General features: G+C 42.1%; 1 protein-coding gene across 1 annotated transcript; it reads right to left on the minus strand.

The window, feature by feature from the left end:
- Nucleotides 1–4728: 4728 nt before the first annotated feature.
- ptdss1b (phosphatidylserine synthase 1b) lies at nucleotides 4729–14966 on the minus strand. The gene is made up of 13 exons (XM_056298407.1): nucleotides 14788–14966; nucleotides 14417–14508; nucleotides 14062–14106; nucleotides 13798–13922; nucleotides 13359–13517; nucleotides 12096–12247; nucleotides 11870–12011; nucleotides 9504–9616; nucleotides 9166–9231; nucleotides 8047–8146; nucleotides 6990–7049; nucleotides 6777–6855; nucleotides 4729–6298 (listed from the first exon to the last, which is right to left on the minus strand). Exons 1-13 carry the CDS (start codon nucleotides 14964–14966, stop codon nucleotides 6201–6203), a joined length of 1410 nt encoding a protein of 469 aa, XP_056154382.1. The 3' UTR covers nucleotides 4729–6200.
- Nucleotides 14967–15176: the final 210 nt, after the last annotated feature.

The raw sequence follows: 15176 nt of genomic DNA on the forward strand, positions 1-15176 counted from the left end.
AGTGCAGGAGGATCATGCTATTCCCCAGTTCCCCCTCCCCACCGTACAGGCGCCCTGACCGACCAGAGGAGGCGCTAGTGCAGTGACCAAGACACATATGCACATCCAGCTTCCCATCCACAGACACGGCCAATTGTGTCTGTAGGGATGCCCGACCAAGCCGGAGGCAACACGGGAATTCAAACCAGCGATCCTCATGTTGCTAGACAACGGAATAGACTACCACGCTATCCGGACGGCCCGGAAGTTTTTTTTAACCTATCTTGACAATGAGTGTGTTTTGAAATACAAGCATACTTTATCTGCTGCAAAATCAGCGTATCTCTCTCGCTTAATCAATATTAATGAACATAACCCCAGATTTATCTTTGACACTGTAGCTAAATTTACTAAAAACCAACTATCTATTAGCTGCTCACCATTCACAGCCCATGAGTTCCTCGACTTTTACTGCAATAAGGTTAATGAGATCATAAACAAAATTACAGTGGTGCTTGAAAGTTTGTGAACCCTTTAGAATTTTCTATATTCCTGCATAAATATGACTTGAAACATCATCAGATTTTCACACATGTCCTAAAAGTAGATAAAGAGAACCCAGTTAAACAAATGAGACAAAAATATTCTACTTGGTAATTTATTTATTGAGAAAAATTACCCAATGTTACATATCTGTGAGTGGCAAAAGTATGTGAACCTCTTGGATTAGCAGTTAATTTGAAGGTGAAATTAGAGTCAGGTGTTTTCAATCAATGGGATGACAATCAGGTGTGAGTGGGCACCCTGTTTTATTTAAAGAACAGGGATCTGATCTTCACAACATATGTTTGTGGAAGTGTATCATGGCAAGAACAAACTAGATTTCTTAGGACCTCAGAAAAAAAGTATTGTTGATGCTCATCAGGCTGGAAAAGGTTACAAAACCATCTCTAAAGAGTTTGGACTCCACCAATCCACAGTCAGACATATTGTGTACAAATGGAGGCAATTCAAGGCCATTGTTACCCTCCTCAGCCCAGGTGTGGTCGACCATAGTAGATCACTCCAAGAGCAAGGAGTATAGTAGTCAACCAGGTAACAAAGGAACCCAGGGTTACTTCTAAGCAACTAAAGGCCTCTCTCATATTGGCTATTGTTAATGTTCACAAGTCCACCATCAGGAGAACACTGAACAACAATGGTGTGCATGGCAGGGCTGCAAGGAGAAAGCCACTGCTCTCCAAAAAGAACATTGCTGCCCATCTGCAGTTTGCTAAAGATCATGTGGACAAACCAGAAGGCTATTGGAAAAACGTTTTGTGGACGGATGAGACCAAAATAGAACTTTTTGGTTTAAATGAGAAGCGTTATGTTTGGAGAAAGGAAAACACTGCATTCCAGCATAAGAACCTTATCCCATCTGTGAAACATAGTGGGCGTAGTATCATGGTTTGGGCCTGTTTTGCTGCATCTGGGCCAGGACGGCTTGCCATCATTGATGGATCAATGAATTCTGAATTATACCAGTGAATTCTTAAGGAAAATGTCAAGACATGTCCATGAACTGAATCTCAAGAGAACGTGGGTCATGCAGCAAGACAACGACCCTAAGCACACAATTCATTATACCAAAGAATGGTTAAAGAAGAATAAAGTTAATGTTTCGGAATGGCCAAGCCAAAGTCCTGACCTTAATCCAACCAAAATGTTGTGGAAGGACCTGAAGCGAGCAGTTCATGTGAGGAAACCCACCAACACCAGATACTGAAAGCAAAGGTTCAAATACTTTTGTCACTCACAGGTATGTAATATTGGATCATTTTCCTCAATAAATAAATCACCCAGTATAATATTTTTGACTCATTTGTTTAATTGGGTTCTCTTTATCTACTTTTAGGACTTGTGTGAAAATCTGATGATATATTAGGTCATATTTATGCAGAAATATAGAAAATTCTAAAGGGTTCACAAACTGTAGTTCAACTCCAGCTACTCCTGCAGATCCTGTCTTACCAAATTCATATCTACACAATCAGTCACTGATAGTCCCTGTTATTACAGCTTTTGAGAATATCTCTCTTGATACTTTGACTAGGCTCGTGTTAGCTTCTAAACCAACTACTTGCCTACTTGACCCTTTACCAGCAAAACTTTTTAAAGATCTGTGGCCTTTCCTGGGACCTACAATACTAGACATTGTTAATGTATCACTTACTACTGGCACTGTTCCCAGCAGTTTTAAGACAGCTGTGGTCAAACCTCTACTTAAAAAAAAAAACGCACCTCGAACCAGGGTCTTTTAACTATCGACCAGCCTCTAATCTTCAATTCTTTTCTAAAGTACTACAGAGTTGTGTATCAACAACTTTCAACCCTTATAGAAGAAAACCATCTATATGAACCTTTTCAATTGACTTTCAGGATCTGTCACTCAACTGAAACTGCTCGGCCAGAGTGGTGAATGATCTTCTACTAGCTATGGACTGATTCCACTTCTGTGCTTCTACTACTGGACCTCAGTGCAGCCTTTGACACCACTGATCACTGTATACTATTAGACCGAATAAATTGTAATTTTGGTGTCTTTGGCTTAGCTCTCTCTTGGCTTAAGTCCTACTTATCTGGAAGAACACATTGTGTCTTCTATATTAATCCATCCATCCATTATCCAAACCGCTTGTCCTGTTTTCAGGGTCGCGGGGATGCTGGAGCCTATCCTAGCAGTCATTGGGCAGCAGGCAGGGAGATGCCTGGACAGGCCGCCAGGCCATCACAGGGCTAGAATGTCAACAGAATTGCCCTTTAAGTTATCTTATTCTTAAAAGCACAATGACCAACTGGTGATACAGAATATAGCCAAAGAGTAAACCATGAAAAAAAACATTAACATATACAATTACTTAACAAAATGAGATGTTCCTGGAGATCAGTGGTAATAAAATTACTTGCACATTGCTGATATCTCACCCCAACCAGATGTTGGTTGAAATAAAAATCTCACAATTCTCTAATAATATAATATTACATCAAAATTCTCTGACAATAAATATGACATACCTCAGGGCTCAGTTCTCGGCCCTCTGCTTTACTCTCTTTATATTTCACCTCTTGGCCAAATTATACGCACTCATGGAATAAATTTCCATTGCTATGCATATGATACTCAGCTATATGTGCCTATAAGGGCGGATGATCATACTGAAATGACTAATTAAGAGGCCTGCTTGGCTGCTGTGAAAAATTCGATGTCACTAAATTTCCTGCTTTTAAATTTGGATGAAACGGAGTTGCTGGTCATTGGCCCTGCTAGACACAGACAAGTAACAATAACAATTGACAACTCTGTGATTTCACAAAGTGTGGCAGCCAAGACTGCCTTTTTTCACTTATGTAACAGAGCTAAAATTTGGTCTTTCCTGTCCATGGCTGACGCAGAGACTCTCATACACGCAATTGTTTCATCCAGACTTGATTACTGTAATGTACTGTTTTCAGGTCTGCTGCATGCTAGTACTAAAAGTCTTCAGGAGATTCAAAATGCTGTAGCTAGAGTCCTAACTAAAACTTGAAAATTTGACCATATTACACCAATTCCTGCCTCCCTTCATTGGCTTCCTATCCATGTTAGATCAGACTTCAAGGTGCTTCTGCTGACTTATAAAATTCTAAATGGGCTTGCCCCATCATACCGGTCTGACATCCTTAAACCATACATTCCATCTCGAGTGCTTCGCTCTCAAAATACACTTAAAAAGAAGTAAGCTGGTGGCAGGGCCTTTTCCTATTGGGCCCCATTCTTGTGGATAACCTGCCTGCTGCTACCAGAAAATCAGAGTCTATTGAGTCCTTTAAATCCAAACTTAAAACTCATCTTTTGCCTTAGCCTATATTTAGTTTCCTTTAAGTTGAGTGCTTCACATCCTGTACTGCATGGCGGGTCGGTTTCTGTCTCAATTAATTTTCCAAGCACTGTTCTGCTAGCGAGATTATAGAATATAGATTATTGACTATTGCAAACTGTTCTCTTCTCTCATGTCTTTTCTCCCTCTCTGAATGATGTCTTCTCCTTTCTCTTCTTCTGTGTGTGTGAATGGTGTGATGTGAGTCTCCCTTGTGTGCACGTGCAATCTTTCCTCCTCCCAGGTCTCCATGGTGGTGGTGGTCGCTACCTGGACACCACTCGGCATCCCTCTCATCACATTTCCTTTTTATATATCTTATAAATCCATATAGTTCTGTTATCCTGTTTCAATGTTATATCCTTCTCTCACTCAGACATGTGACTAATGTTTTTTTTTTTTCTTGTCTCCTCTCCCGCGTATGTGAATCGTGTGATGTGAGTCTCTCTTGTGTGGCTGTTTAGTCTGTCCTCCTGTCAGGTCTACATGGTGATAGTGGTCGTGTGGGCTGTTCTGGTGGCATCCTCATCATATTGTTCATATATTTCATAATTCCATTATAATTCTGTTATCCTCTTTCAGAGTTGTATTCTGTAAATTGTGTAAATACAACATCCATTGTACGTTGTCTGTCTTGGGAGAGAGATCCCTCCTCTGGTGCTCTCCTTAAGGATTCTTTGTATTTTTTCAACCTGTTAAAGGGTTTTTTAGGGAGTTGTTCCTTATCCAGTGCGAGAGTCTAAGGACAGGATGCTGTGTTGCTGTAAAGCCCCCTGAGGTAAATTTGTAATTTGTGATAATGGACAGCTATACAAATAAAATTGACTTGACTTGATAGCGTAATGTTCACGTGGATCACAGAGTTTTAATGCTTGATTGCTGTTAATTACTGACAAACATCACAGTAGATGAGGTAACGAGAAAACAGATGAAAAACAGTTATATATATAGTTTGCCATTTTAAATTATGGACAAAAATCCAACTTAAATATGGACAAAAACAAACATACTCAACATATAAAATCAATTGTGTAGTGCTACAAAACATCAGAGGCTAGAAAGTATGTGTTTAAAACCTTGCAGAATAAGTACAGTGTACTTAGACACTAAATATTTCACATACTCAAAGCTTTGAACTAGCCTATTGATGTATGGAATACTGCTTGAGCCAATTTAATTTCAGCCATCATTAGATAAAAGTTACAGTAAATTTAAGCTGCTAGTATTTTGTGAAACTACCACCACAATGCCCCCACCTTACTAAATAGAAACCCACCTGATATAGGTAATATAAATAATGTAAGAGCAAGAATTTATGAACAAAATATTATGACAAGCTTATAAAACTTTTTAAATGGAATTGAGGATTCTCAAGATGGAAATAATGATCTGAACTGCTTTTGAAATTCATTGCCTCAACCTGATCCATGATCCTTAGTGATTGTGTCTACAGTGCTGTTGTGTTGAATGTCAGTTTCCTACATACCCTACCCTTAACATCTCTCACCCACTCCATCACACAGAAGAATGATTGTCAAAGTCATATACACATCTTGACTTGATCAACACTTGCATTAGTCATGTTCATAACAATACAAAGGAGAAAAAAAACCCACATCATATAAAGGTTACAGTTTACTACTGGTTGGTTGGCTCTTTCATTTTCAATGCATAAAGCTACAATCTTCCTGATACTGAGTTGTAATTGAACCAACCAGCAAAGTCATAAATAAATTACCAGTCCTTAGATATATTGTACATAATCACTGAAAAAAAACAACTATTAATTCTAGTAATCTTTTTTTTTTCTAGAAAAGCTATAAAACCTTAAGGCACACCCTACAAAAAAAAAAAAAGCCAAACCAGTAAAAGGTGACCACATAGCATCTAAGTGCCTATGGCACACAAAAAAAAAAAGTTGTGGAACGGGGTAGTGAAATGGACAAGGTGGAGGAAGACGTCACAGTGTTGATTTAATGTAATTAAGTTTTCCACACTGCATAGCATCTGAACATCAACACTCGCTATTGCTAGCATGAAAATGCTGGATGTGCATTGCATGGTGGGATGTGTCAGGACAGCTTGATGCACCTGGTCCAATGATCCCCAAAAAAAGGATTGTTTTCCAAAACAACAAGTAAGCCTGCCTGCTGCTTTCAAATCCAGTGCATATTCTCCCATTTACCTTGACATTGGTCGTTGCTCACCATTCTAAGAATGTTAAGGTGCATATTCCCTCTTATTGTGGCTCTCACAAAAGCACATCTTTAATCTTCATCCCTCCACGGTGGATGTGTCTTTCAGCGATGTATGGCCTCTTGCTTACGTTCTCTTTCCTCCATGTCCATTCATGAATCTGTTCTTCCCCGAGGTTCTCCTTCGTTTAATAGGCTGTGTTTTACTCCCAGAATCCCTCTCACCTACGGAAGGAAAACAGTAAATTAGGGTTTTTGTTTTAATATGCTATATTAATCCCCGTGGGGAAATTCCTCTCTGCATTTAACCCATCCTAGCTGTGTAGCTAGGAGCAGTGGGCAGCTGCCGTGCAGCACCCGGGAACCAACTCTGGTTCTTCTTTCCACTGTCTTTGTCAGGGGCACAGACAGGAGTATTAACCCCAACATGCATGTCTTTTTGATGGTGGGGGAAATCGGAGCACCTGGAGAAAACCCACTGCAGACACGGGGAGAACATGCAAACTCTACACAGAGGACGACCTGGGATGACCCCCAAGGTTGAACAACCCCGGGGATCGAACCCAGGACCTTCTTGCTGTGAGGCAACAGTGCTAACCACTGAGCCACCGTGCCGTCACAGTGACTACAGAGGTCCCTTTACAGTGAAGACTGGAGTTTAGTGAAGTGCTTTGACCAGTGTACCTGCTATAGGCTGACTGACCTGTAGCACCATCCTGGATGAAACCACACGGGTCAACGGCTCCGCTTTCATCCCAATCCTGACTTTGCGCAAAGACACTCTGCAAAGAAAGAGCAGTTCAGAAACACAAAAAGGGTGTACTATATTACTTACAAGGTCAACCTAGAGATCACATCTCCTTAAGTTTTTTTTTTAAATTAATCATCTTTTGCAAGTTTCAAAGCATCCTCTCACCTTCATTTTCTTCTGTTCATACCACACCATCCCATATAAACAGAAGAGTGTGATGAGGGCCTAAGGAGTATGACAGGGAGTTAGGTTAAAACTTAGCTCCACATTGCTTGTATGGTTTTAATTTTTACTATGACATCAAAAAATAGCTCAATCACACGTCAGAATCAATGACTTACATGTGACATTATTTAACTTCGGTCAGTGTTCAAAAATTTTCTTGGATTTGGATCCCCCCCCTTTTTTTTCTCCCCAATTGTATCCGGCCAATTACCCCATTCTCCGAGCCACCCTGGTCTCTGCTCCACCCCCTCTGCTGATCTGTGGAGAGCTGCAGACTACCACATGCCTCCTCCAATACGTGTGGAGTCGCCAGCCGCTTCTTTTCACCTGACAGGGATGATTTCACCAGGGGGATGTAGCACATGGGAGGATCACACTATTCACCACAGTTTCCCCTCCCCCCCAAACAGGCATCCCGCCCGACCAGAGGAGGTGCTAGTGCGGCGACCAGGACACATACCCACATCCGGCTTCCCACCCGCAGACACGGCCAATTGTGTCTGTTGGGATGCCTGACCAAGCCGGAGGTAACACGGGGATTCAAACTGGCAATCCCCGCATTGGTAGACAACAGAATAGACCACCATGCCACCCCAATAATTTTCAACAGTCGCCCTTCAAGTTGCGTGATATACAATTAAACAAGTACTGGTGCCCTTACTTTGGGGTACCTCACCAGTACTGGACACACTGCTGGTACTGCCAATTAAACCAACAAACCTCTGACTAGGTGGTCTGTCTATCTGGTCAGTCTATCTTGTCAGTCATTTCAACTCAGAATGACACCACAGACTTCCCGCATAGCACTTGGAAAGCAGGACATTCGAGGCTTATGTCAACACATGAGCCACATAAAATAACATAGATGGATTTCAGACAAATTATATGGACACGGGCATTACTATTTTTGGAGTGATTTATTTAAGTAGCACGCACACACACACACACACACACACACACACACACACACACACACACACACACACACACACCTTACCAAACATAGCAGCCACAGGAGCACAGAGCGGATTTGTGTTTTGGAGAACAGGTCCTGCCCAAATTTGATGCAGGCAAGAGCCTCAAGGAAAGCAATGGCTCTGAAGGGAGACACCAGATCACAATGAGGACACATGGTACAGTTGCGCTGCAAATGCATAGGTCCCACTTTTGTACTCTATAATAGCCCCATCTTTTGGGAAAATCAGGTTACTGCAATGTTTTGTTTTGTTTTTTTTATCCCCCACCCCTTTTCTCCCAATTGTATCCGTCCAATTACCCCACTCTTCTGTCTCCTCCAATACATGTGGAGTCGCCAGCCGCTTCTTTTCATCTGACAGTGAGGAGTTTCACCAGGGGGGGCATAGCGTGTAGGAGGATGATGCTATTCCCCCCAGTCCTCCCCCGAACAGGCACCCTGACCGACCAGAGGAGGCGCTAGTGCAGCGACCAAGACATACCCACATCCAGCTTCCTATCCGCAGACACGGCCAATTGTGTCTGTAAGGATGCCTGACCAAGCCGGAGGTAACACGGGGATTCGAACCGGCGATCCCCGTGTTGGTAGGCAACAGAATAGACCACTACACCACCTGGATGCCCCGCAATGGGTTTTCCACACAAAAGCACATCGGCATGTTTCAATTTGTATGTTCTCTCTCTTTTTTTTTTTCCTAGTCTCTTTCTCTCCAACCTTCCTCTCTAATTTCAAAGGTTACGTCACTGCGAGGATAAACCCAGAACAAGAAAGCAGCCTCGCTGTTTAGTATTTCATGAGGAGAGACCTTGTCTGGTTATCATAGAAACCAGGGCAGAAAGCGGCTTTGTGTCTGAGATTAGGTCACTTTCTTCCAGAGAATTTAGCCCCCAAACAACACATCTCTAGTCATAAGGGGCCATAACATAATTCAAGGTTGTGTTGTTTTTAGCTATAAATGTTCTGCTAAACTCAGTCTTGATACTTTGAAATTTAGTTACTAAAGTTGGGTAGTAACTCACCACTTAATGGCATTTTTTGGCAAAAGTATTCTTATATCTTGCAATAAATTGTGAAACAACTTCAATTTAAGTAATAGCGTTAAAATAATCAACTTTAAAATAATAAATCGTCAGGACTCACCCAAACACCCAACACTGTGTCCCAACACGTTTGCACTGTGTATCTGTCAGGTACGCATAGTATTGTCTGGAGGTAGAGTAAATTATATAACACAGAGAAGTTCAGCTCTTGTCAGCTTTACACAAACTTACACCCTGACTTGAAAAACATCTGTAATGAAAGAAAAACAGTCATCCCAACAGTCATATTAAGAAAATCCCACCCACCCACACTGCAGCTATTTCTATTGTAAGAGTGCCTTGTAAGTTACAGTCCCCATTCAAATACAGTGCTATACATCTAACTGAGTACTTTTTGTAGGTGAAACGTCACTATTTAACAATGAAAGTTGTGCGTACCGCACGGTGGGAGCTGTGATGACTCCAACGAGGAGGATACGACACCAGCTGAGAGGGTGAGAGGCCTGGAAGACGAAGATGTGCTTGAGGAAGAAGGTGTTCAACTCTGTCAACTATGGAGACATGGAAGGAAAATGGATTGAATTCACATTCTGGGACAATGTGTTTTGATTCCCTTGTCATAAAAAATTAGCAAACAAAGATCAACCTTAGAGATACTATTGACACTATTGCTAGGCATTATGTCAGCATCAGATAACTGACATTTTTAGAAATTACTTACTGGTTGATTGATGGAAATGAAACTTGTATTATTGCATATCCCTCCTTGATATTCACACAGCAACCTACACAAATGCATTTCTGCAGAAAAAGCTCAGAGTCCAGGCTCATCTGCAGCCAAGTGCAGAGCCCTCTCTCTGAAAAATGTATTGCATTGCTCTAGGGCAATTCAAGAATTGGAAATAATTGGCACCAGGGCTGGACGGCGTGTCAACCTCCTATTTTAAAGTCTGTGTTGACCAGCTGGCCCCCAGTTTCACACTGATCTTCAACAGGTCACTGGAGCTATGTGAAGGCCCCTCCTGCTTCAAGAGCTCCAGTGTCATCCCGGTCCCCAAGAAACCCAGTATCAGAGGATTAAATTACTTCAGGCTCATTGCCCTAACATCTGTGGTTATGAAATCTTTCAAGAAACCGGTGTTGGCCCACCTGAAGGAAATCCCAGGCCCTCAACTCCCTGCGGTTTGCCTACTGAGCAAACAGGTCAGTGGATGGTGTAGTCAACATGGGATTGCACTACATCTTCCAACACCTCAACTCCCCAGGAACATATGCAAGGGTCCTGTTTGTGGACTTCAGCTCACCGTTCAACACCATCATCCCAGATATCCCCCATTCCAAACTTACCCAGCTCACTGTACCAGCCCCCATCTGCCAGTGGATTAAAAACTTCCTGACAGACAGGGGGCAGCTGATGAGGCTGGGGAAAATCACATCCAGCACCCGGACAATCAACACTGGCTCCCCCCCAGGGATGTGTGCTCTCCCCTCTACTCTTTTCCCTCTACACAAATGATTGCACCTCAGGTGACCCGTCTGTTAAACTCTTCACGTTTGCGGACGACACAACCATCACTGGCCTTATCCAAGATGGTGACGAGTCTGCATATAGACAGGAGGTTGATCAGCTGGCCCTCTGGTGCGGCCATAACAACCTGGAGCTGAACACGCTCAGAACAGTGGAAATGACAGTGGACTTCAGGAGGAGTCCCCCAACACTGCCCCCCCCCCCTCACTATACTCAACAGTAGGGTGTCTACAGTGAAAACCTACAGACTTCTGGGTTCCACAATCTCCCAAGACCCAAGGTGGGCAGCCAACATAGACACAATCATCAAAAAGGACAAGCAGAGGATGTACTGTCTCCGCCAGCTCAAGAAATTCAACCTGCCTCAGGAACTGTTGATTCAGTTCTACACTGCAATAATCCAGTCTTTTCTCTGCACATCCATCACTTTCTGGTTTGGATCGGCCACCAAACAGGACAGGGACAGACTACAACAGACAGTTAAGTCTGCAGAGAACATCACTGGTGCCAACCTGCCCTCCATTCAGGACTTATACACCTCCAGACTCAGGAAACATGCAGGCAACATCACTGGAGACCCATCACACCCTGGTCACAATCTGTTCCAAATCCTCCCCTCTGGTAGGTATTACAGAGCACTGTACCCCAAAACAACTAGATATAAAAACAGTTTCTATCCTCGGGCTGTCATTCAAATGAACACTTAACACTGCCAAATAAATCCAACCATTTTTTATATACTGTACTCTACACTGTACATATACTGGTATGCTCCGTCATGTCCATCTACCTCAGGCATGTATGTAACTAACCTGCTAACATCTATTTCAGCATCTCTGATATATTCTCTGCACCACTGCACTTTATCACCTCTTATTTTGCCTGGATAAGTCAATCCTTGCGTATATATCTGAAGATTGTGTTGTAGTGTTGTTATTCTATGTTAAGTACACTGAGAGAACCACAAAACCGGAGTCAAATTCCATGTATGTGCAAACCTACATGGCCAATAAACATGATTCTGATTCTGATAAAGATGTTGGGCACTGTAGATGCAACATGAACCACCCACCAGGTGAAAGGTCACACCTGAATCCTGTTTATGTTTCTGAAAATCCAACTACCAACCTCTCAGTAATTAGTTGACCTGATAACGTCTATCTCTAATTGTGATGAGTTTGCATTTTTACGTACATAGACTTGTGTACCTCAGACATAATGGAGAAAACTCATATCTTAAGGCTACTAAGGTAACCCTGACAGGTTAATGCCCTACCTGCCACAGGATCATGAAGAGGTAGATACCCGCAAGCCTTTGGAAGGAGGACTTTGGGTCAAACCAGCGCACAAAAGTCCAGCTGGCCGGAGTGAACTGAAGAACAGCCCGCTTTATCTTCCCTGTGGTGCTGTGGATGTCCCTGTGGAAATATACACTCTCAAGAGGATGTACAGACAAAGAAAGAAAGAAAGAAAGTCCACTTAATGGAAAAGCCCCCACTGACTTGATGCTGGCCCAGCGGTAGGTCCTCATCTCCAGGAAGTGGCAGACAGTCATGCCCAGCCAGATGCCTCCTCCATTACAAAGCAGGATGTCCAGTATCACCTGGTCCCACCAGCACTCAGCAAAGTTGGGCAGAAGATGCATGAAAAACAGCTGGGGTTAAGAGAGGGAGGAGGAGACAAGAGTTGGTGGGCAAATAAGAGAGGGAAGGAGAAGGGAAAGGACAGAAAAGATATCAGCAAATTTGGCAGATAAAACAAAAATTCCTTCAGAGGAGAAAAAGAAGCATGGGTTTGGCAACATCTACACAAATTGAGAGACAGTATTTACAAGAACTTTAGAGATGTGTACAATACACATTTTTTTCCTTCTGAATTAATAACGTGGGGTTAAATTTCCTCAGTCTGTTACGAGAGGTAATACACTTTCTAAAAGATGAAATCTGTACTCATGTGGTAAGAATTCCCCTCAAACTGGGAATTTTACAGTAAGCAAATGAGTCATTACATAAAAGTGTGATTGGTGACAACTAATGTGATAAATTCACCCACAATGAAACCCAACAAAAAAACAGTGTGAATTGCCTGAAAAATTTTTTTTAAACATTTTGTTTCCACACAACTGTCTCTGACACAGTTGATTCAGCGGTGAGGAAAACCACTGTTGGGCTAGCGGCCATAATCTTATCCCTCCAGTCAACAATGGGGAGCAGTCATGCTGACGTCTCTTGTTCTGTGCAGTAAGTCCTGTTCACATTACCGTTTTGTTCTGCTGAATTTTCCCCTGACAGGCAGTCCTTGTGGCCTGCCCAGATTACAAGGGGCCAGGACTGTTGCTGGGTAAGCCAAACAGGCTGTGGACCTGAATCTGGTGGACTCCACAAGAAAAAAGAGGTAATGCATGCCCATTAAGTCTAAACTGGAAACATATTTTCATACACTTGCTTTCAACTGCTGATTTTAGTAAGATGCATTTTACACAGGTCCTCGATTTTCTTTACAGTTTGTGATTGTTTTATATTATATTGTTTTATTGGTGTTTATTTTATGTTTTATTATAAAGTAAATAGTTATACAAGTTAAAGTCATAAAAAAATAAAGAATAAAGTACATTGTCATTACTGTTGTCATACTGAAAGGAGATGAGTAGATAGATAAGATACTTGATCTATCCATCTACTCAGTATAACTCACACAATGTGGGCAGGGCAAGCCTCGATTCAACTTGGACCCCCCCCCCACACACACACACACACACACATTACCTCAGTGAGTTCCCAAGTTATGCTGATGGTCCAGCAGAGGCCATAGCTCCGAATGAGCAGGGCCTTCATGGCCCAGCCAGCAAAGTGGCCGAATGCAAAGATGTCAAAGTGGCTCATGATGCGCTCCCATGTGATTACTGTACAGTTCACTGCATACTCCTGCAAAAGACACAAATAACTGACTCTTAACACATAGCATATATGTAAAAAAAACTGGCCACTAAAAACTGATCAGAGACTGAGTAATAGAGAATACTACCACTATCAATGTGACTATGCCTTATTTGCTGGAAATTCTTTTTTCTTTGGTGCTGATCTGGTCTGATAACTGCCTTCCACTCTGTCCTCCCTTAGATACATAATAAATGTGGAAGATGTGGCCTTGCTCTGATGGCTCAGAAAACAGAGCAAATTTATATTTCACAGCATCTATTTATACCATGACATCAGCTTCCCGTGTGGCATAACGCAAGTCGGGGTCCAGCCAGTACATAAGGGTCTTCACTTGGTCCCAGTTGAGGAAGATGAGGAAGACAAGAAACAGGAAGTAGACAACACTCAGACCTGCCCAAGAGAGAAGAGAGCTATTCAGGATGAAGACGAATGAATATTGGGTCCAACCAAAATTATAGATAGAATTAAATGTTAAATTACATTGCAAGGAAGTGGGATTGTTTGCAGTAGTGTGACGACTGACACTCACCAAATACCATACGCCATACTGCAGGGTGTGGCCTGGTAAAAGGACCTGAAGAAGAAATACTCATAAGTGGCCACTGAAAACTGTCACTACCATTCATGGTCATAATGTCCTCAATACTCTTTCAGCACAGACTCTTTCAATAAAGAGAATAGTGTTGTATTTTCTTAAAATAGTTAAATATTAACATATTAACCATCCTAAAGAGTTAAATCAGCATATGTTACAGTCTTCAGAAGTGGCAGGAAAGGGGTAAAAGTTGCAGTGTCGACAAAGTGTTAGGCGGGACTCCAACCCAACATATACATAGAATGTATAACATTTAGTGAGCTGATGTGATTTCAAAGCTGAAACTTACCATTAGGGAAAGCAAGGACACTGATGACCAGGAAAAAGGAGACAACCACCAAAAAACCCACTCTGAGGTTGTTGTCCGGAGATGTATCATCCCTGCCACAACACAGTTTAACATACTGCATTAAGATCAGTATAACCAGTGATCGTTGATATTTAATTCTGCATAAAAATCACATAATTCTGTATTCAAACAGGACATAGAGGGCAGGGCATCTGTAATGGAACAGGCATGGTCAAATCCTACACTGAATGGGAGCGCAAGTCAGTTTGAGCCTGATTCAATAAAGAATGTGTCCAAAACAATACCCACAATTAATACAAATCATCCCAACAGTCACACATCACAACTTTTCCGTCAGTGATGTTATTTACCTGGTAAATACAAAGTACATCAAACTTAGCACGGTAAGTGTCAGTAGTGTGATGGTGTGCGGTTTATAGAAGAAGTCCAGGCAGATATCCTCCACTTGTTGCTCGTTTATCATCCGGAAATGCAACTTGTAGTTTGCGTCGTCCTTGTGCAGCGTCCGAGAAACCAAAGTGGGAGCCATTATTTTGCGGGTAAAGTTCGGATTTTGTCAAACAGCTTTTACTAATTGGATTCCAAAACCGTAAATTTAAATAGGCAAGACTTGGTAGCGCAATAAAAACTAAGGGGGAGTACAAAAATCAACCGACGTAGGTCTAACCAAACAGTTACAACGGGGTAATTAGAAAACGTCTGTTTTGATAACTGTTGAACATTAAATAAAAAAACGTTG

Source organism: Lampris incognitus, chromosome 18, assembly GCF_029633865.1.
Source record: "Lampris incognitus isolate fLamInc1 chromosome 18, fLamInc1.hap2, whole genome shotgun sequence".
NCBI classification, from domain to species: domain Eukaryota; kingdom Metazoa; phylum Chordata; class Actinopteri; order Lampriformes; family Lampridae; genus Lampris; species Lampris incognitus.

Bases quoted from the DNA above. Each gene is read 5' to 3' on its own strand.
- ptdss1b (XM_056298407.1), bottom strand. From the start codon at position 14,966: ATGGCTCCCACTTTGGTTTCTCGGACGCTGCACAAGGACGACGCAAAC. The intron at 14,107-14,416 runs GTAAGTTTCAGC...TTTCTTCTTCAG, and splicing joins TGTCCTTGCTTTCCCTAATG to GTCCTTTTACCAGGCCACAC. The intron at 9,617-11,869 runs GTAGGGCATTAA...ATGTCTCCATAG, and splicing joins TCTTCATGATCCTGTGGCAG to TTGACAGAGTTGAACACCTT.